Below are 21540 nucleotides of genomic sequence, written 5' to 3' on the forward strand. Positions count from 1 at the left end.
TATGGTGGTTTTTTCTAGCATACCGTAGGATGGCCTCCGCGTGTTGGAACCTAAGTGGTTTGCATATGAGAGGTCGAGGGCCTCTCGACGTGCATTGTGGAAAGGTCGACACTCTATGGGCTCTGTCCAAATCCAGCCCATGTTGGAACTGTATCCCCGTAACAGATGGAATCCACGCTTCCAGAAATGATATACAAGAATCAGCGTCTTTTTCTGAATTTTCTGGGACCCCAAAGATTCGCACATTGCCCCTCCTGTTGCGATATTCCAATTCTGAGGTTTGGCGTCTAAGGTCGCTGGTAGTTGTTTGGAGATGCTGTGTGACTTTAACGCTGCTTTTGGACCTGTCTTCGATGTCGCTAATTCTTTACTCTGCTTTGTCGAAGCGGAGAGTTAAGGAGTTCATGTCAGCCCTGATCGCGGTTAATTCAAGTTGCATCGCGTCAGTGTTACTTTTCGTTGACTTGGCTAAGTCATGCACGTCCGCCAACTTCTTCAGAATCATGTCTAAAGTGCTAGCAACGTCACCCCTGTTCTTAATAGGTGAATCTGAGATGGAAGTTTCTGGCCGCACCTTCTTAGTATTTTTGGAGTCTCTATCCGCCATTATCAGTGTTTGGGTGGTGCACAATAGTTAGAAAGATACAGGTCGAGCCGCAGCCGGTTTTTGAATCGGACCTGGATTCAGTGGCTGGAGATCTTCTTCTGGCAGCCTTGCGCTTCACAGCACACAGTGTTCAGTGGGTTCCTATTTTTTCCGAATGAATCCCCCCGGTGGGAAGTATGATGTAGTGGAACACTAGTACCAAAACTTAGTGACAAGGAGACAGAGTCGCTGTATTAGGAGACCGGGCTGCAGGTGATAGCAAAGGTCTTCCGTAGCGATGTGCTATTACAGTAGAACCTAATGAAGCAGTTTAGGCTGGCTACATCGGCAATAATGGCTCGTGGCTTAGTGTGTCCTCAGAAAGGTGATCGTTAGTTTACTGGTACAGGCTAGACAACAACAATCACATGCACGTGCTCCTGGACTTATGGGACACTCGGAGTGGTTATCTGGCTACTCACTAGAGACTCCTCGCTGGAATTTGTATATGGCGAGAGCTGCTTGTGTGCTGTGAGTGGACACTCAATTCTGAGCAGCCAATTATTTTGCACCCATTTGCCTCTAAAATCGTGGCGACTCAATGGTGGGTTTGTGGCATACTCAAGCCAGTTTCGCGCCTGGGGCTGATCGAATCCGGTATACAGATCGCCATCTTGGAATCAGGCAACAGTGAGAGATTGCAAGACCACACCGTGTACATGGCAATGCAATCTTTACCTCTGTGTGTATAACTGTGTGGAAGTGGACACCGCCTCTGAAATTAAACGCTGTTCAACACTGTATTGTGCAGACTTAGGTTGCAGGAAGAAACTCGTCGTCTTCGCACATTTGTTCCCACGCCATTTTGAGGTCAGGCAAACAGAGTTCAGGTTTAGAGTTTAGAGGTATATAGAGGTATTCTTGCAGCCTCGTGGAGTCTGAGTCAAGCGTTGCTGCCGTGCTATGCTGTTTTACTGCTCGCGCTCACCTTTGTAATGAGTGGCTGACGCAGTGAAAGGGTAGCAGGCTTGAATCTCCGCTCTCGTCGGGATGGAACCCGCGGGTCTAAGATAGCGGGCCGCGATTTACCCGGGCTGAAAGTCTGTCTTTTAGGTCAGACAACAATTACCGGGTGGTTCACGAATACAGACTCAGCATCTTGTGCTCCAGTAGATGCGGTCGCTGGAATCGCCTTCAGTGCATGTTTTCGGGGTCTGTATCACACTATTTTCGCCGTAATCTGGGTCCCGTGCAGCGCAAAGACAGACTAGGCGGCCATTCTGATAAGGTTTGGTGCCTGGGATGCGATTTGAGAAAGATCATATTCTATACAATCTCCCTGCCAGTCATCCAAGGTGAGGGCATTCTTCTACCGACCTATATGGTTTTTTTGCCTGTCCGGATGTAAAAAATATTATTTTCATCAATTTCGAAACAGTTCATGAGTTATGATCTGCCATTAAGGTGAAGATGACGGTGCACCCTTCCTGCTTGGCTCCTTTCTGAAATCCCACTCATGAACAATTTACATTAGAGCCAATGTGCACCCCAAACTCTCTGAAAATCTATTCATGGTAGAAACCCCTACAAGACCAATGGTTACCACAAAGCAACAGCTTCCTAGTTGGGGTCCTTAGAAGTGTCATTTTATCTTAGAATCCAAAGAAAAAAGAACTCAATACATAGCCAATCATGGTGAGTGGGCTGTGCTTCCAATAAGTACAATCCTTAGGGTCTACGGAATTAGGGGACAGAGTTCCTCCATCCAAACGTATGGATATTTGATATGGGCAAATACTACAGGAATGCAGAACATAAGTACAAAAACATTCTACATATATTTTTTATTGCCAAACTCAAGTTATATTAGATTACATTTCTTTTATTATCATTTTGGAATGTGTTTTACAATATTGAGCTCCCTAGCAGAGAAGCGCTTAGGAAAGCTGGAAAATGTATCCAAGACGAGAAAGCTACGACAGTTGCAGAAAGGTTTAAAGCTGTGGTCTTTTCGGATCGTTCCGTTGCTTCATATTGGAATTTGAGCCCATCTCTAAGCTCTAGCTCACCCATATCTCGTTTATCCTTTTGGTTTGTTGCTTTCTTGAAACTAGAACTTCCACTCTTGCTGGCTCGACAGTAAAATAAACCAAATCCATAAAATCTGTAAATGCCTTTTGTATTTCAGAAATCTTCCAGCCAAGTCCCCTGAAGAAGCTCTCCGTCATAGACTGGAATATGATGAGATGGTGGCAGAGGCTAAAAAACGAGGTACAGTGTTCTTTTTAGAGGCAATGTAATTGGGTATATCTTGGTGTAAACTTAAGTTGAAAGTGCACTTTATTTTTGCCACAGTGATCACCCCTGACATTAAGTGCTCTTTTGGTGAATTTAAGCACGTCCTGCCCTGTTTCACTTTGGAAGCCAACCATATTCCTTTGTTCTTTGCCTTATCTCTATGTTTCTCAGAAGAATCGATTGATGCCTAACAATTTGCTGTAATATACAATAAAAAACAAGCTAACGTATTCTTTTTATTTTCTTCTAATTTTTAATCCAGATTGCAAACGTTTTAGGTGTAGGTTTTTTTTATTTTACCCAATATTACATCACCATGATTTAATTTGACGGTTGTGAAGTGTCATTGCTTTTCTTTAGTTCATCCTGCTTGATCACTCAGCCTTTTGTGTACAAGATTATTTACACAAGACATCATAAAAGCTTGTTAATGCCTGGTAACGGTTTTACTTTTGTACCATGTCATGTTATTTTAACAGAGATAAAAGATGCCCAAAAGAAGAAGAAAATAATGAGAGAGCGATTTAAGCAAGAAGAAAACATAGCAAGTGCAATGGTGATCTGGAACACTGAAATCCTCCCAAATTGGGAGAACATGTAAGTTCACACAAATCTATCCACCATCATAAATTTGGTTGAATATGGTAAATCTGGACCAATATTATGTTATAAACTGGGTTTGCCAAAATCTGATTATGCCTTGGATGCCTCTTTCAAAATCAATCTTAGTGCTTTAAAACTGCATCCCTAAAGCTGGTTGGCCATTGGTCAATCAAGTCTAGGTACCGCTTAACATGTAATCAAGCACAATTCAGTACACAGAGTATAAATACAGAGAGTGACTGATGGCTCTTCCTTCTTGATCATCAGTAACAGTTTGCTGAGAGACTGTACAGATATTGAACATTTGCGTGCCTGACACAGTGTCATGGGAACCCCAATCAACACTGCTTATTTAGCAGACCTGTAGCGGGGGAGAAATGTAATTGCTCGACAATGCCTGTCCTTATTCACATTACTCATGGCTATACCCTCCTAATGGAGACCTGTTACTACAGATGTGCTTCAAAAGCCTGAAAACATATGTTTTAGTTGGGAAAACCTGTCTTCCTGAGCCCCTCTGACTAAAGTATAGATCTGTATATCTCAGAGTTGAGCACAAATTATTATGGTGATCCCGAAGGGGATTTAACCTTTTCAAACGGCAAATCGGTTTTCTTTAGGCCATCCTGTCATGTTGTTTTGTTTTTTAAATGCTGGTAAATATGACCCACTGATAAAGACCTAAAATTGTCATAAAAGTCCAGGCCCAGTCCTAGATTCCCTAAAATCCTCCAAGCTCAGGGTCACTTGGAGAACCAAATCATTTCAAAAGTCACCTGATGTCTTCTGAAGAAGTGTACTTTTAACATTTGGTCTTCTTAAATGGATCTGTCTTCCTTAACATCTCTCTGAATGCCCATAGTCATTTAACCCTAGCAAAGTAATTGCAAAATGAAATGTGTCTGGGATCAGGCCTGTCCTCTACTTTTGGAATGCATCTAGCCCTTACACCTCCATCTTTGACCTACAACTGAAGAAAGCAGGTATGTCTGTTCAGGTGCAAAGAGAAGAGTTCCTCTATAAGGGCCTTTATTCACTGGCCAACCTGCCATTATGGGGCACAACCACTTGATGTCCCGAAAATAGCATGCATGGTGATCAGCCTTTGCATTTCTTGAATGAGACTGATAGACCTTGTTTGTTTTGATCGCCACCACAATATATTCCATTGCCTTTGACCTGGATCCCCTATTCTGTTAATGTGTTTAGCTGCTAAAACATTGATCAATCTTAGCAGTATTGACTAATTTGTTTGACAGAACTTTTTAAGGCAAATTATCCAACCTAATGGACAACGCTAGTTTTATTGGCCCATCTTTTTAATTTAACATTTTATTAACATTTTCTTTAAGATAACACCAAGTGAAAAAGGAGGTCAAAAATCTTTTTCAACAGGTCCCAGCATGTGAATGATGTTTGATAATGGTAAGCAGCAATCATTACACTTTTTTCACTCTTGCTCCTTGTGTGCGCATCTGTGGTTATCTGTCACTCAGTCACCCCACTATCAAATCTTCAGTACAGCCTCGGGTGAGTCAACATTCTACTGTAACATGTGGCTGTCGGGTAGCCTCCCTTTCCAAAACTTCTGAAGGCAGCTTTTCTCATCGTTCTACATTCATGCAGTGATCTTTTGCTGTAATCCTGCCTTCTGCAGATGTCTAGGCTGGCCTCCCCAGCCTCTCACTATGCTTTATTTGGCTAACGTAAGCCAGGCTACCACCCACAATTCTGGGAAATTGATCAGGAAAATATCCAGAAGAGCCGACAAATTATTTGTTTGGGTTCTGATTCGTCTGCACTCCAAAACATCAAAAGGGATTTTATCATTCTAGTTCCAGGCCTGATGTATTTTCTAATGCTGTGACATTGCATGTGTGAATGTCTTGCCTCCCACCTGCATTTTAGTCATGTACAATTGGTTCCCCAGCAAATGTTACATCATTTCACTCTAGTGTGATGCATCACGTGCAGCACATTTAGCTGCACCAGCATCTCACTTTCCTTATTGCCAACTTGCACATTAGTACTTCCATTTAGTCAGCCTCTTCAAGGGTGTCAATATAGTCTCTCACTTCTCACTCAGCTTATCAAGGTTGCCAGGCGTGTTTGCGATCTGGAATCTATTTTGTTGTCAATATTAGTCTGCACATGAGTTTTTCAATCTAAATCATGGGGGAAACGTGAAGGACTTCACTGCCCTTTAAAATATTTTTTCAGAGCATGTGTCTCACATAGATAGTTATAAAAGTGCTCCATGAATCAAACTATATTTCTTCCTGAAACTATGAAATGGCTTGGCCATGTTTTGTTCTAGGAATATGTATATGATTATGGGAAAGCCTATCCTGTCTATCTTTAAAACCCTTCCAACCGTGTAAGCTCATTGAGGATGACTTGGCCATAGCAGTCACTCCCTGTAAACTCTTTCCTTATACAGGTCTTGTCATCGGCACCCATCCATGCCTTAAAGACCACCTTCTTCCCTTACAGAATAGTTTACTCCCGTCTATGTACACCCAGTGTACACACAACTTCTGCCTCATAATCTTTTTCTAATCCATTAACTACTGCAACTTGCGGAGTCTGCTTCTATCTTGAGATTCAGCATGGCTATCTCTCCCATTATTTAGTGCCATGTACAAGTATTCAAGGGTGGGTGGGTAGGTAGGTGGGTGGATGTGTGTGTGTGTGTGTGTGTATATATATATATGTATATATATATATATATATATATATATTCCCAAAACTCCAACACTGCCAGATAGCACGCAGTCTCGAAGACTAAGAGAGGAACCCAAGAGTGGTGCCAAACAAAGTGCGTATTTATTTAAGCTCAATTTTGCTCAGCATGCCCGCCATTACGCGTTTCGACAGTATCCACTGTCTTGATCACACTATATATATATTTCGTGTGTCTCCATCGCCGAAAGGAGGTTGAGGACGTCATTGGATTCAATATATATATATATCAGAGAAAGTGAGGACAGTTGCATTAATACAGTTACGACATTGAGTATGAAATAATGATTAATGAACGTATTATAAGACAGCAAGGTTTTTTATGAGACTTCAATCTAAATGTAAAACCGTTTTTAGCATATTTATGTGTATTAAGTATGTATATATAGACATGTACATATTGTAGATATATGAATTTATATTTTATACAAATTGAGAATGATCACTCTCTCTCTCTCTCTCTCTCTATATATATATATATATATATATATATATATATATATATATATATATATTCTCTCTATCTCTCTCTCTATCTCTTTTATATATCAGCCCTCACATGAGAAAAGCTGTGGGAGGGCTGAAACGCATTGGTTGGAGTGTTGTGTTAAGAATAAACAAAGCATTATCTAGCTCTGGAGTGCCGCGTCATTTCTGATGCAAAAAAAATATATAAATATATATAAATCCACACACTGTATACCCTTTTCCCACAATTTTCCCAACTTGTGTCTTCCTGCATGACATATCCTCTTTAAATTTGTCTAGTGGGAGCTTAATGTTCATTCTTGTGCAGTATTTCCTGCTACTGGATATTTATATCCCTAGGTATTTAAACACTTAAATTCTTCCACCCATTCTTTGTTCCCCACCCTCAGAAGACAGTTTAATTACTTTCTTGCACCTCTGAATCAGGAACAGTATTGCTGTGTGTCAGTTCACACTAAAGCCTGAAAATAGCCCATATTTATTTATCCTGTCCAGCAATTTACTAAACATGAAACCAAGGTCAGCCATGTGTATGGATATATTGTCTGTAGACTTCCAACAATTCCATTAGGACCCTACTGTCCCCTCCCATTTGAAACCCCTGGCCATCTCACCCCCTCTTATTCCAGCAGGTAAGTGGCTTCAGCATCAGAAGCACTGCTGTATCGTCCCTCTCTCCATTATGAAACCTTGTGTGTTTCCCCATACATTAACGTAAGGCAATTAAAAAAAAAAACAGTGTCCTGCAGTTCATTTTATCAATACTCAAAATACAAGCTTCCAGAGATGTTGAAAGCCTTTTGTGGGTCAAGCATGGTCGCTTTACTGCTTTAAGTTGTCCCCTAATGTGATGTACCTTGTTTACATAGGTCAGCGACCTACTTAATTCAGGCTGATGTGCCTGTGTGGCATGAAGCTGGTTTGATCCGGATGCACCAGGACATTGATCACCTCTTCCACCCTGTTTGTCTGTGCTTTACCAGTACTTTAGACTTCACATTGAGCAGAGAAACAGAAGGCACTATGATGAGTATTGCGTGGACATCCGTTCCTTTAGAATACTGGCAATCCTTTCCTTTCTGATGGGTACTTATAAACGCAGACTCTAGCATAGGGGATCTCCTTTAAAGTCATAGCATTTGAATAGTTCTGTCCATGTGCCAGAATCCCGGAGCACTTTTCCCTAGATATCTTCTTAAGTGTAGATGTCTGCCTTTCTTCAGGAAGGCCTGTAGAAACACTTAAGAAAAAACACATTATGCAGCCTATAGGTACAGGCTACAGTGGCGCCATTCTTCAGACTGTACTTACAAAAAGGTTAAAATACCCATACATATGCATCATTTAAGAGAAAATTTTCTAGAACACCTTAAATCTTTCACAAACCCCTTGCTGTAGAGTAGAAGATGAATGAAGTCAGGACCGTGTTGCTCCATAGGCTGCTATTATGTGAGTTCAATATAGCTTGCATCTGTGCTTTTAAGGACCCAGAGATTATCAATATCCCATCATGCCTAACAGATGGCACTTCTTTTTTCCAACTCCTGGTGACAGGATCTTGGAAAATTCAGCTCGGCCTTTTTAGGCTCTTTTTCTTCAAACTTCATCAATGCAATTTTGTTACGTCATTTGATGTCTTTCATCTCTTCCTTGCATTTTTTGCTACTTTCTGACTGAAAATTTAGGTTTTTATTAAGTGAAATATCGTCTTTGTTTGACAAGTATGCTGTCTGTGAAAAAAGGCCAAGTCAGATCCTCAGACCGTCTAATTCATCTGTCTTTCAGCAAGCCATTCTCCTGAGAAGTGTCAGCACTGCAGGAAGTTTTCAAGATGCACCCTGAGGTAAAGGGAGGAAATCCATCTTCACAGCACTTAGGAAAGACACAGGCAGCAAATATAGTCTGAAGGTGGAACTTGAGGGCAAGGAAAGGGTGAGTCCTCTACTAGGACCCTGTCATCTACTAGGCCCCGGTCATCTAATTTTGGAGGACGTGGAAGGTCCAAAAAGAGGGTTCCAGCCCAAAAAAGGCATTGTTCCCGGTTGACGTTGAGGGTAGATGTTAAGGCTTGGACTTATTCGCCGTCCAGGGCTGGTTCAAAGTTGATAAAGAAGTGACGATTGGCATAGAGATAGGGTAGGTCATGCCAGAGTCTCGTATGTCGTTGAGGCGTAGAATAAGATTGATGTCAAAGAGTGTCTCGTCATCAAAACATGCAGACTCATTGATGTCACATTGTCAACGGAGATTAACATTGAGAAGCGTCTCAGCGTCAACGGAATTAACCCATCAAGAGTATCGATGTCAAGGCGTTGATGGAAATAGACATTGAGGACACACAAATGAGGAAAAAGAGGAGATGCTTCTATTCATCTCCAGACTCCGCAAACTCAAAGGTGTACTCCCCCTCTACACCTATAGTATTGCTGGATTCTCCTCCTTCTCCGCCTCTGCCACTTCAACCACCACCTTCTCAACCATTGCATTCAGCATCTCTTCCACCAGTGTCAATTCTTCTTCCTCCTGTGGAAGCTCCTTCACCAAGGCCTGGATCGCACTCAAGAACGCGCCATCGTTCATGCCAGACACAGGCGTTCCTCATCTCGTCCATCTTCCAGGCTCTCTCGCCATAGAAGTCCTAAATCTTAGATAGATCGCAATCAAAATCACAAACAAGAGCTAGGCATCGTGCCAGATACACCTCTTCCACTTCTACAGGAAATTATTCGCCGACACGGTCTGATTCTCCACCACCTCTTATTTTTCCAGTGGATGACAGCCCCACTTTCCAGGAGTTCCTGGTAAGAGGAGATGCACAGCTCATTATAGAGATACAAGCTCAATATATAGATGCCCGCTCCTACACCTTCGACGTCAGTCATCTTTGAGACGCTTCACCAATGGTCAGCATCACGGCCACGCCTTTCTTTAGTGCTAGGCCTCTTAGAGCCAGCAATGGAACTCTTTTTGACTCCAGCCTCCACTAAAATGGCTCTGTCGAGGCTACAGAAAAAGTATATACTTCCCGAGCAGGATCCTCTCTTCCTCCATTCAAACCCACCTCTGGGTGCAGCGACTGAAAATGTACCATGCCACTACTTCAACTTCCTCTGTTCCACCAGATAAAGAGAGTAAGAAGTTGAACTTGATAAGCTGCAAAGTCTGTAACACAGCCTCATCCACTATGAAAGAAGCAGTGGCGCTGCCCCCCTGGGCAGATATGATAGAGCTCTTTGGGAAACTAATTTAAGATTTGTGGATGATCTTGACAGGGACTGATGGGAAGACTCCCTGGAAATAGTCAACAAGGGTCTCCTGGTGTCCAATCAGGTCATCTGTAACGCAGCTGATTCAAAGTGGTTGGCGGTTTGCGAAAATTCTCATGGTATAGGTTTACAGCAGCATTCTTGGCTGCGGCTAACCAAACTTAAACCAGAGTCTCAACAGAGGATCCTTAACCTTCTTTTCTCAGCCTCTTCAGCAGCCACACTGACGACTAGATGGCTTGCATGAAGTCTGAGATGGAGACTCCTAAGCTGGTTGGCCTAGAAAGGCCAACAGATGTCCTTTCAAGCCCAACCAGTACCGATATTACCCTCAGAGTTTAAACCCCTGACTGGTATCAAGGTCACCAGAAAAAAACAACAGCAACAACCTTATCAACCGCAACAAAGGCAGCCTAGAGGGAGAACCACCCAACAGCTTCTTGGAGAACCTGAGCTTTAGTGTCTGCCACAACTCTTCTATCCAACTCCATAATGGCCCGGTCAGAGTCATTCATTGCTGACTGTACTGCCATTTTAGTGGGCAAAACATGCTTCTTGCAAAAAATGTGTGAGCCTGATTTTGTTGCCATTTTCCACTGTGGATCAGTTTTGGTCTTTAGGACACTGACTCGATTGCCATTGCCTAAGGTGATTACACTGTCAGTGTGGCATGGCTGGTGTTTTCAGTGCTTCCAGGGAAGACCTGTAATAAGGTCCTGTATCTTGTACTTGATGTTGTTTATCTTCTAGTAGAAGCTTCGTTTGTTTGTCTGGCAGTACATTCGTTCAAATCTTATGCAGACTGGTAAGTCAGGAGGTTTAGCTGGTATACGTTATTAGTCTACAGTTCCGTTCTTTGTTGGGGAATGGAAGCCTTGGGGCTTTTATTGGTAAAGTGGTCTGCAGCCTTTTCTTTCCATCCTATTTTGCTACCTGTTGATGGCAGGGTGGTGGGTCTACAGGTTTTTCATTGTCTTCCGCGTTTCTTTTTCTGATAGTTCCTGGTTTGAGTACTCCTTATTGTGTCTCTTGTGAGGATCTTGGAGATTATTCATCTGACTCTGAATCCCCCTGACTTGCAAATAGCATTACCAATGTCTTCTGATACACAGCCATGATAATGATATGATATGATATGATAAAGGGGATTTGTAGAGTGCACGTTCACCAGCCGTTTCTTGACGCTTAAGTGGAGGGGCTGAGGGGCACAGCAGCGTGATGGAATTAGTTGTAGGCTAGGGAGAAAAGCCAGATCTTAAGTGACTTCCTGAAGTGGGCATAGGAGGGGAGAAGGCGGAGTTCTGGGGGGAGGGAGTTCCAGAAAAGTGGGACTTGGGCGGAAAATCTCAGGCCACCATGCTTCTTGCGTCTGAAGGAGCAGGGGGACAGGAGATTGGAGCCGGAGGAGCGTAGGGCACGGGAAGGGACAGAACGTGTAATTGGGAGGAAATGAAAGAGGGTCCCTGGGAGGAGAGGGCTTTGTGGATCAGGCAGCCCAATTTAAAAAGGCTGTGCTGGGCCACTGGGAGCCAATGGAGGCTCCTAAGGAGGGGTTTAGTGTGGCTGAACTTGGGCTGGCCATCAATAAGCCTGGTTGCTTGGTTCTGGACGAGTTGGAGTCAGTGAAATTGGTACGTAGGTATACCGGCATATAAAGAGTTTGCATACTCAATGCGGGACATGACTAGTCACAGGGTAACCTGGACGAGAGCTTCACGTGACAGCAGTCTGCTAATTTTCCTAATTCGGCTCAGGTGGAAGAAGCAGACGGAGACCACTGAATTAATTTGAGCCCTCATGGAGAGGTCGTTGCTGATGGTAATGCCTAGGCTCTTGACCAAATTGACAGGGGATGGAGGGGAGACCAAGGGAAAGGGGCCAGAAAGTGGAGTTCCAGGGGTTACCTAGGGGCCCCGTGAGGACCAACTCAGTCTTGTTGGGTTAAGTTTAAGCTGGTTAGCGTTCATTCAAGTGCTGATGAACGTCATTGTGGATTGGACGTTCTCAATAGAGGAGGGGGAGGGGGCAATGTTAAAAATGAGCTGCAGGTCATCAGCGTAGTTAAAAATGACCACTGATATTTTCTGGAGTTTGTAGATCAGGGGAAGGATATACAAGTTGAACAAAAGGGGGGAGAGGGAGGAGCCCTGAGGGACTCCACAGGTGAGTTGTTTTCCTTGTGAGGCGAAGGGGGGGGGGGAGGCAGACGGCTTGGAAGCGCTCTTGGAGAAAGGAGGCGATCCATCTCAGCGGTGGACCCCGGATGCCGGCCTTCTCGACTCGATCGAGGAGAACAATCGTGGCCGACGGTGTTGAACGCCGCCGACAGATCTAGGAGCACCAGTACCTGTGAGGTGTTCTGATCAGCTCCCTTTCTGAGCTCATCATAGACGGCCAGGGCAATGGATTCAGTGGAGTGTTGAGGCCTAAAGCCGGCTTGGTGGGGGTCCAAGTAGTGGGTGTATTCCACAAAGGTACATAGGCAATTTGCCACAAAAGCCTCCAGGATTTTACCCAGGTAGGGGAGAAGTGAAATTGGGCGAAAGTTACATAATGCCCCAGGATCGGATCCTGCTTTAAGGCTGGGCGAGACCACAGCGGTTTTAAAAGAGTTGGGGACCACCCCAGAGGTGAGGGAGTTGTTAAGGAGGGAGAGGGGCGGTCAGGGATGTTGAGGAAGATCTCCCGGGCAATGTGAGAGGAACGAACTTTCCTGAGGATGGAGAAAAAAACTTCTTCAGTGAACATAGGGAAATTGGAAAACGTAACAGAGTTACTGGGTGCACCAGTGAAATCGGGGGATGACACAGCTTTGGAGATACTTGTATTGATTTTAATGATCTTTTCGATAAAATAACTTGAGGGAGTCACAGAGGAACTGTGATGGTAGGGGTTTGATAGTGACACAATCAGGTTCCACAAGTTCGTCCACGATCGAGAAGATGGCTTTGGTTTTACAGGTAGAGTTCAATATTTGGCGGAAAAGTATTCGGATTTGGCTAGGAGGATGGCTGCTTTATAATCCTGTAAGGCCGTAAGAAAGGTGGATTTCTTAAGGGGACAGTAGTCTAGTCTCCACTTGCGCTCTGTTTGGCGCAGCGCAAGTTTCCTGTCTTTGAGGTTTTTCGTGAACCAAAGTTGGGCATCGTGGAGCCTCTTCTTCTTAAGTTCTTTCAGAGGGGCAAAGTTATCTCTCGCCTGGGCCAGCCAGGAGTTAAGGTCTTCAGCCTGTGTATGAGGTGAAAGTGACAGGCTGGAGGGTTGGGAGGTGGTGGGCAGAGCCGAGTTGAGGTATGCACAAAGGGAAGGTATGTCTACGCGACTCCAGTTCCTGACCATGATAGGGTCAGTTGTGGGAGCTTTAGTAGTGGTGGGTATAATAATGGAGAAAGCCATATATGGGAGTTCTTCCGTTCGTTGCTGTGAGGTTCTCATTCTGTTTTTTCCTCTATTATTTGTCCCTCCGAAAGAAGGGGGTCCTTTGTGCCTTCAAGTAATTTTGGAGTGGGTTCTAATCTCTTTATTCGTTGTTCCTTCCTTATTCTTCCCTTATTCAAGGTTTTAAGCAGTCTTTTGTGTCCTCCAGTTATGATATGGCTGAATGCTTTTAGTAATTATCCCCATGGTGGTCCATAGATGTACAGCAGTTCCTATTGTGGGTCTCTGGCAAATGAAGATGCTTTCTAGCCTTCCCATGCTCCTCTAGATTGACTGAATGAATGTAAATACAAGATACTGAAGTGCCTTTTGTAATAGTAGTGCATATTTCTCGGAGTGATCCATCCACCTATCCCTAACTTGCCCAAGTGGCTAAACCCCTTAGTTTTTGGTGGGAATGGGGATCTGGAATGCTTCTTTTTTTAAAATGTTTTCAGAGTTTTATCACACAAACTAGACCCGAGACATCGGGTATCAGAGCGCTTTACATGAGCACCAGTTTCTTTACAGATGGACACATTCATTTTTATTAGGCACTGGTAGATTACGTGATTTGCCCAGAATCACAGGATGTTGAGCGTTGTTTCCAAGACTAGTACCCGGTTCCCCAGCTTAGAGGTCGACCGGTCTAGCCATAAGGCTACATCCTCTCCTTTCAATGTAAAGGTGGATCGGAGGTGTGAAGGAGCCTCCAATGCACCCACAGTGCTCTTATTGTTGTGAGCTAGGGAAATATGATCTCTTTACCTTGGCTTGCCACGAATCTGAAGGATACGATACCTAGGACAACCAGTACAAACGTGACTTATTTGCGCTTTTTTTGTTTTTACTACTTTATTCTTTTTTTTCAGGAGATGTACACGAAGAGTTCGAGACCTGTGGTGGCAAGGCTTACCCCCTAGCGTACGTGGAAAGGTATGGAGTCTAGCAATAGGAAATGAGCTGAACATCACTTCTGGTAAGTTTCAACTTCCAGGTCCTCTAACAAATATGTAACTATGAACATAGCTCCTTTTAAAGAGCATTCCGCCTCTCAATTGCATCTTCCCCTATTTTAGAATATTCATACTCCTAAATCCTTTTCCACATTATTTTTGTGATATTCTTATTAACTTGCATTTCTTCCCTCTGCCTCCTTATCAATATTGACTTCAGCTGAGGTGGAAATGGTATGAGAGTTTTGCTTTTTACCAACAGATAGCTCTTTTGTAATACCTTCTATAAACATATTAAATGTTTGTATTTTAATATCGCAAGTTTTGAATTTCAGCATGTGGGTTATTAATTTGCCCTCAAATGTGATAATGGATTGTACCATATTTACAGAATCGCCATGCACAAGAAATAATGGAGCTTAACCAGGCCATTAAAAGAACGCCACCACATAATCTGAAATTGATAGAAAAGCAGCTATTTCATTAACTGACACCCACAACTAGTGTAAATTAATCAAACCTAGCGCCATTTGTTTTTAACTGTACTGTTTCGAAATGTCATGCTGCGTAGGAGAGCAGTGAACTTTGATGATTTAAGGGGTGCCAGAAATAGGAGGCGTGAATAGGATGAAGCGAGTTCAAGACTGTGGACACATTAGTCTGCTAAGCATAGAGTGGGACAATGGTACCTCATTAGTTGGGGGTTGTTGGCCATCTGCATCCTGCTGGCCAAACATACCTAGTGTCACATGTGGGCTCTGCAGTGGGCCCCCAAATCTCAGTTGACTCACAATCAGGGGAATCTGACGTATTGTATCCAGATTTCAGAAGAGACTGCAAAAGATCTACAGTAGTGGCTACTGGACTGCTATTGAGTCAGTGACCGGCTCCTCTACATCCCCACTCAGAGCTGACCTGTGGTCATAGATGCATCACTACTAGATTGGGGAGTCTGTATGGAAGAGGTGGAGATCAGATGCCTCTGGTCTTCGGTAGAGACTCATCTCCACAGTTGGAGTTGAGTTTCATTTGCTTGGTGTTGGAGGCATTCCTTCCTACCATTATAGGAAACCTCCAGGTAGTACTGCAACAAGCAGGGAGGGGAGGGAACTTGGGCCTTGCATCAGGAGGCTCTGAGCCCTCTGGAAGTGGGTGGATCGCCAAGGAGTTTCTCTGTAGGAAAATCACCTGGTGAGTTCTTTAAACACCAAGGCAGACCAACTCCGCCACAGGTGCTTAGCAGATCACTAATGACCGTTGCACCTAGAGGTGTTGTCTTCCAGTAATGGGGAGAACCCCAACTCAATCTTTTCGTCACAACCAAGAACATGCAATTACAGTACTTTTTAGGGCTTCTGTATACCTTCCTGCCACTGCCTATACTACCCTGAGTTCTGAAGCAGATCAGGAAAGACTTAGGCATGTAATGCCAGTGGCGCTGGATTCAGTCAGGAGAGTGTGGTACTCTGATCTCCTGGCATGTGTGTGTGTCCTCTGATGAAGTTGCTGCTACAGGAGGATCTTCGGTCGGTGCAGCAGAGCAGGGTACCGCATCCCGTGCATCTTCCTGTTTGTAGATTGAGCAGCAGCAGGAGGCCTCCTTCGACCTTCCCCCTAAGGTTGTTGATGTCATCTTGGCTGCAAGGCGTCCTTCAACAAAATCAGTCTACACCAATCATTGAGAGACATTTGTGGATTGGAGCGTCTCTGGGGGGTCCAAGTTCTGTGTTGTTGTGGGGGTTTGTTGGAATTCTTAAAGAATATGAGGGACTGAATGGCAACACTTTTCTTTGTGTGAAGCTTTGTGATCCAATGTTTAAGTTTCAGATAATCTCACCCCTGGGATGTGGTAAGTAGTTTTGATGTTATAAAAGTTGCTCACTTCCCCATTATGGTGGAAGTCACAAGTTGGAAGCATCCTTGTGTTTTCTATATCTTAAAAAGTGCTCTTTCGGGCTCCGGGGAGAAGTTTGAGTTCCCTATGACTGGTGTCATGGGGATGGGTATGTAGTGTGAGGCCTTTTTGATGGGCCAATTAAGCTCAGGTCTCTAAATTTACCCTGGTTATGAAAGAGGCATACTAATTTCGACACTATTGTCTCTTCAGGATCCAGTGTACCTGCCCTAATGGACATGCCATGTACTTTTGGTCTGTGAAACACGATATCTTGTCTGTTTTGCCCTGAAGACTCTCAGTCACATAGTGTATTTGTGCAACTTCATAATAGTGGCGTAGATCTGGCAGACCCAGGTTTCCCTGTCTGGGATAAGTTGTGCATGCTTGTTTGTGCATCAGTGGCTTTTCCCCAGCCTATACAAAGATACTGCAAATGTTCTGTAGCTGTGAAATATAGCTCTTAAAGAGGGGGAGAGGTGAGGCCTTTAAGGTATATATAATATCTTTGGGAGGGTAAACATTTCGAATGAGGCAATCCTCACCAGGCATGACATTGCATGATTTTGCAATGAGTTTGGAAGAGCTTTTTGTTGTCTTCAGTAAGTTCTTGTAATTACTCTTGACACATTCATAAAGATCAGGAGTTACATAGATCCCTAAGTAATTCAACCCTTTTAGCATCCATCGAAAGGCAGTCTTGGCCTGTAAGAGTGTGGCCAATTATTTCCCCTTGCTGGTATCAGTCCTTCACATTTGTGAATATTAAGTTGGAGGCCTGTCAATGTATGTATTCTTCCAACACTTAGAACAGTTACCGTAGGGAGTGTTTTGTGGCCCGATTAAGATGTAGGTCGTCAATGGCGGTCCGACTGACATCTAGGGCAGTGTTCCGTCATTCGGAGCGCAGCAGGCGGGAGGAGGAGACCGCCGCCTTCGACAGGCTCAAGGAGCCGGGCGGGGGTCAGAGCCTAATCACTACAATTGAGGCAGTGCCTGTGGAGGCACTGCTGTAGGGATTTGGATGTCAGTTTCCAACAGCATTTTCAATGTGATCCAACCGCCATGGAAAGGCTGTCGAATGAGACTTTGGGGCCTCCTAGCAGGGCCCCTGTAGGCCTCGGCTTTGTGGCTTGGGGGGCACATGTGGTCCCCCCCCCCCTCCCCCAAGCATCCAAGCACCGTATATCAGACACCATATGTGAGAAGTTGGCCTGATATGTAGTGTTTCCAATTCTGGAACCACTTGGTATCAGTCCAAACAAACCCCAAAGATGTCTGGTTGTAAGTCAACCTTGTTAGACAAGCTATCCTAGTGGTAGCATGGACTAAGCAGCCTTAAAGGCTTAACTTAAGAGGTCGTGTTAAGCGAGTTGTTTTACCACATACAATCCTGTAATCAAATGAAAGGACACCACACAAGTATATATTATAAAAATATATGTATTTATTTCTAAATTACTCCCCAGTACTCTTTATGAGGAAAGGGGCACAAGCGTTAAATCAAAAGCACAGTAAAACATATAAAGTTGCACAATTATGGATGAGGGCGGGTGGCCACTCAGACCATATACTAAAAAAGTGGTATAAGTAACACTTCTCGAACAGTGGTTAGGCCTAGGGCCTAGAGATTCGCTGGGAGCAGTCAGGACTAGCAATGCTGAAGTCGGGAGTAGCCCACAGGAGACGGGTGCAGCACGGAAAGTGCCGCTCGCACCAATGCAATGTCAATGGTGCGTAAAAGTTAGATAAAGTGAATTAAAAGATACTTCCGCTGAACCTAGAGGAACAAAACTTTAGACACAGACCCTAGAAGTGTGTACCAGTGTAAGAACACCGGCGTTGCAATGTTACCTCACCCACAGGCCGTGGGTGCACAGGGTCGAAGTGGCGTCGGGTTCTGACACGCAGGCTCTTGGTGCTTGGAGCTGTTGCAGCTGCAGGCGATGTGAAGCAGAAGTGTCCGGTGCGATCCAAGGGTGGATCGAAGTAGAAAAGTACCTGAAAGCAGAGGGGACAGAGTCTGGGTCACTCAGCAGTGACCAGGGTGGAACCAGGACGGAACCAGGCAATGTCGGGCGCAATCAGGTGGTTGTCGATAGGCTTCTCTCCGCTGTCACGTGGGCTCTGGGGCATCTGCGACGTCCAGGAGCAGGTCACGATCTGTCCCACGTAGGCTCTCGCCGTCAGCACCGTCGGCTTCAAGATTGCAGCAAACAGCACTTGGCAAAAGCAATCCACGCGGAACCGGGAGATTGCTTATCACTCGAACCAGGAGGGTCAGAGTGGGGGCACCTTTTCACAGGAGCTGGTGCAGATCTGGAGCAACCAGAAAAGCAAGTCGTTTTTCAAGTTTCGTCGGCACAGGGGCCACAAGCCAGCTGGCAAGTGACCGGGCCAACGCGTCGAGCCAACACAAGCAGAAGGGCCCCACGCAGCACTCGTCGAGTGTGGAGGGGTGAGCTTTGGTGCAAGTGGAGCTCGGGGTTGGGGCTTCTCAAACCCCGGTGCACAGCTTCGAGGATCACTCGTGGGCTGCACGGTCAGCGTCTCGTGGCCTTTTCAAGATGGCGTGCCCCACGCTTCCGGTCGCCTCCACTGGTCTCAGCTCTGCAGGGACTGTGGATCGGGCAGGGAGAAGGCAGGCAAGCTTGATCTCGTTGATCTCTGTCGCTCGAGTTCCGGCGGGAACTGCAACAAAGCAGGGGTCGAGGGCTGGATGTTGCCTGTTTGCACAGGGTGGTCACTCCTTGACCACAAGGGAGATTCTTCAGTCTTCTAACGTCGAGTAGAAAGTCGAAGGGTCCAGAATTCGTTTCTTATGTTTCTTCAGGATGATCTGAGTTGCATTGGCACTGCTCCCACTCTTATTCGAATCTGGTGGGCTGGACATCCTGCTAGGTCCCCTCCTATGGGTGGGACCCAGGAAGGGGGTGGTTACACCCCTTTCCTTTGATCCAGGCCGCGCTGGGACAGGGGCTGGGAGGCCCCAGAACCGGTTTGGCCGGATTATGCAAGGGGCAGCCTTGTGCTCCCCAGGCAGTGTCTGGTTTCTTTGAAACCTCCCTACTCCAATCCACTATCTCCTGTCTGGGGTGGTTTGACACCGCCCTGCGACAGGAAACCCTTTGTCCAGGCCACCATATGCTGAGTTTCGGTCAGCAGCAGGAGGCCAGACCCGTGTCTGTGGCAGGGGCATCCATTTTGTGGATCTGAGGCTCATTTTAAATCAACCGCGTTTCAGTAAAGTAACATGTCTTATCCCTCTAGAAGGGTGGAATGCTACCCCCGTCGCCAGAACTGGCGAGGGGGTAGTATTCCAATTCGTATGACACCTTACACGACATGTTTTGATAAAGCCAAACCAAAGTTGCTATATAACCGCGAGGATTATAAGGCGCTTAAGAGTATATGGTATGGCATTATCCCGGATCAGCTTAGGGAGTTGTTCCCGACAGCTGCAGACAGGCTCAGCTCATGCCAGAGCTCCATCTCACATAAAACCACGCACTCTGCCTCCAGGATTGATGAGGCCTTCCATAGGAGTGGCTTACAGGCTATATATGTGTCCAGATATAGGTTTAGATATAGGTATACTATATCTAAGCAAGGGGTGATTACACCCACTTGCCCCAGCTGAGTGATCAGCCAGTTGTGTCAATTTAAGAACCAGCCAGGGGTGGCAAAAGCTATGCTTCAGCCCCTGGTAGGCCTGGGTGGCACCTATGCCCTGAGCACCTATAGTGCATGGTACAGGGGCTGACAAGGAGTCCATTTCCAATTGTGGTATGTACCTATAGCACATGTATTATAAATTTAGAGAGAGAACAGCAGGCTGGGGGTCTGATTAGCAGGCCCACAGCCTCAGTAAGTCGAAAACCAGTGAAGCAAAAAGCAAAAATTGGGGTGACCATAGGATAGCAGACCCTACTCTCCTACACCATATGGTACCTGACAAGGTGAATGGATGTTCAAAAACATCTCTTTTTCAATTGCAGATTGTGCTGCAACCCTTTTCCGTGCTGCAGCAGAACCTGCAATAGAAAAAGGGATGTTTATATCCGCCTGTATGGCTGCTGTATCGTAATTGTGCTGTAGGGACTCCTGTCCGACCGCCATCGTAATGAGGCCCTTGATGTGGTGAGCAATAACAGAATATCATCAGCAAAGGATGACACCTTAAATGTAGCTCAGAGGGTGGAGCCACGCTTCGTTTCTCTATCTCCACGTGTGGGAAGGTTTTGCCATTCACCCATATTCTGGGCAAAGGTGAATAGCAGAGCGCATTAACCCAGCCTCTAAATGTGCCCCCGATCCTTTATCTAACAAGTGTTGCCTTCCACATGTTAAAAGCTTTCTCTGCGTCCAGAGACAGAAGAAACACTTCATTGTAGCGATTTTTGGGCAGTTCTCTGAGGTGAGTGCCTTTTTGGTATTGTCAGAGGTTGAGTTGGCCAGAATAAATCCAGTCTGATCGCGTTGTATCAAAAGTGGCAGCTCCATCCTGACGGTTTGCCAGAATCTTAAAGAAAATCTTTGCGTCTGTGTTCAGTAGGCGAATCGGGGAATATGATGAGCATGAGGTGGGTCTCTGCTCGGCTTTGTAATCGGGGTGATACTTGCTTTGGCCAGGGACTTAGTTAGCTCTAGGGGCTGATTTAGGCAATTAAAGACTTCTTTAAGGTGTGGGCTATGAGGGGTGCAAATTCTTTGGGAAGTAGAACTGTGTAGCTATCTGGAACAGGTGCTTTGCCCGTCTTTCAATTTTTTTTTAAAACTGTAAGAACTTTGTCGACAGATATGAGTTTGTCCAATTGTTCAGCCTCTGGTGGAGGGATGGTGGGTAGAGAGACTGATATGAGGTTATTGCTGGTTCTTCTAAAAGTGGGAGGAATAAGACCTCTCATAATAGGCATGAAATGTGTACAGTTCGCTTTCGTCCACAGTAGGATTTAAATATGGTTTTGGTCGTCAAAAATACCTTTTGATCCATATACGCAAATGTTTTTCCGAAAAACAGCTTACTAACATGAAGCTTCAAACACTGACCCTTAATGATTTTTTTACAAGGGTGTAAATACATTTAGGCCTAAGCCAATCATTCATCCAAAATATGGTTCATGATATTCATACCAGTTATATAATTTGAGGCATTATTGCACGGAAATACCACATTGAACATTTGAAGAACTCTAGCCCAGTTATGAGATGGTACAAGAGTGGTTGTGTTGGGTTATGGAACATTGGCCTGCTGACTTATCCGTCATTGCCTCAGCATTCATAAAGTTC

At 44.9% G+C, this 21540-nt stretch overlaps 1 protein-coding gene across 3 annotated transcripts in view; it reads left to right on the forward strand.

Moving 5' to 3' along the window:
• The window catches only part of TBC1D12 (TBC1 domain family member 12), a 306314-nt gene that overhangs the window by 193808 nt on the left and 90966 nt on the right, over positions 1–21540 (forward strand). For all 3 annotated transcript variants that reach the window (XM_086922463.1, XM_086922464.1, XM_086922465.1), the window contains 3 exons: positions 2775–2857; positions 3364–3481; positions 14274–14380. In XM_086922463.1, the coding sequence (XP_086778589.1) occupies positions 2775–2857; positions 3364–3481; positions 14274–14380 (308 nt within the window). The remainder of the gene's footprint in view (positions 1–2774; positions 2858–3363; positions 3482–14273; positions 14381–21540) is intronic.

Source organism: Lissotriton vulgaris, chromosome 5 (genome assembly GCF_964263255.1).
Source record: "Lissotriton vulgaris chromosome 5, aLisVul1.2, whole genome shotgun sequence".
Classification (NCBI taxonomy): domain Eukaryota; kingdom Metazoa; phylum Chordata; class Amphibia; order Caudata; family Salamandridae; genus Lissotriton; species Lissotriton vulgaris.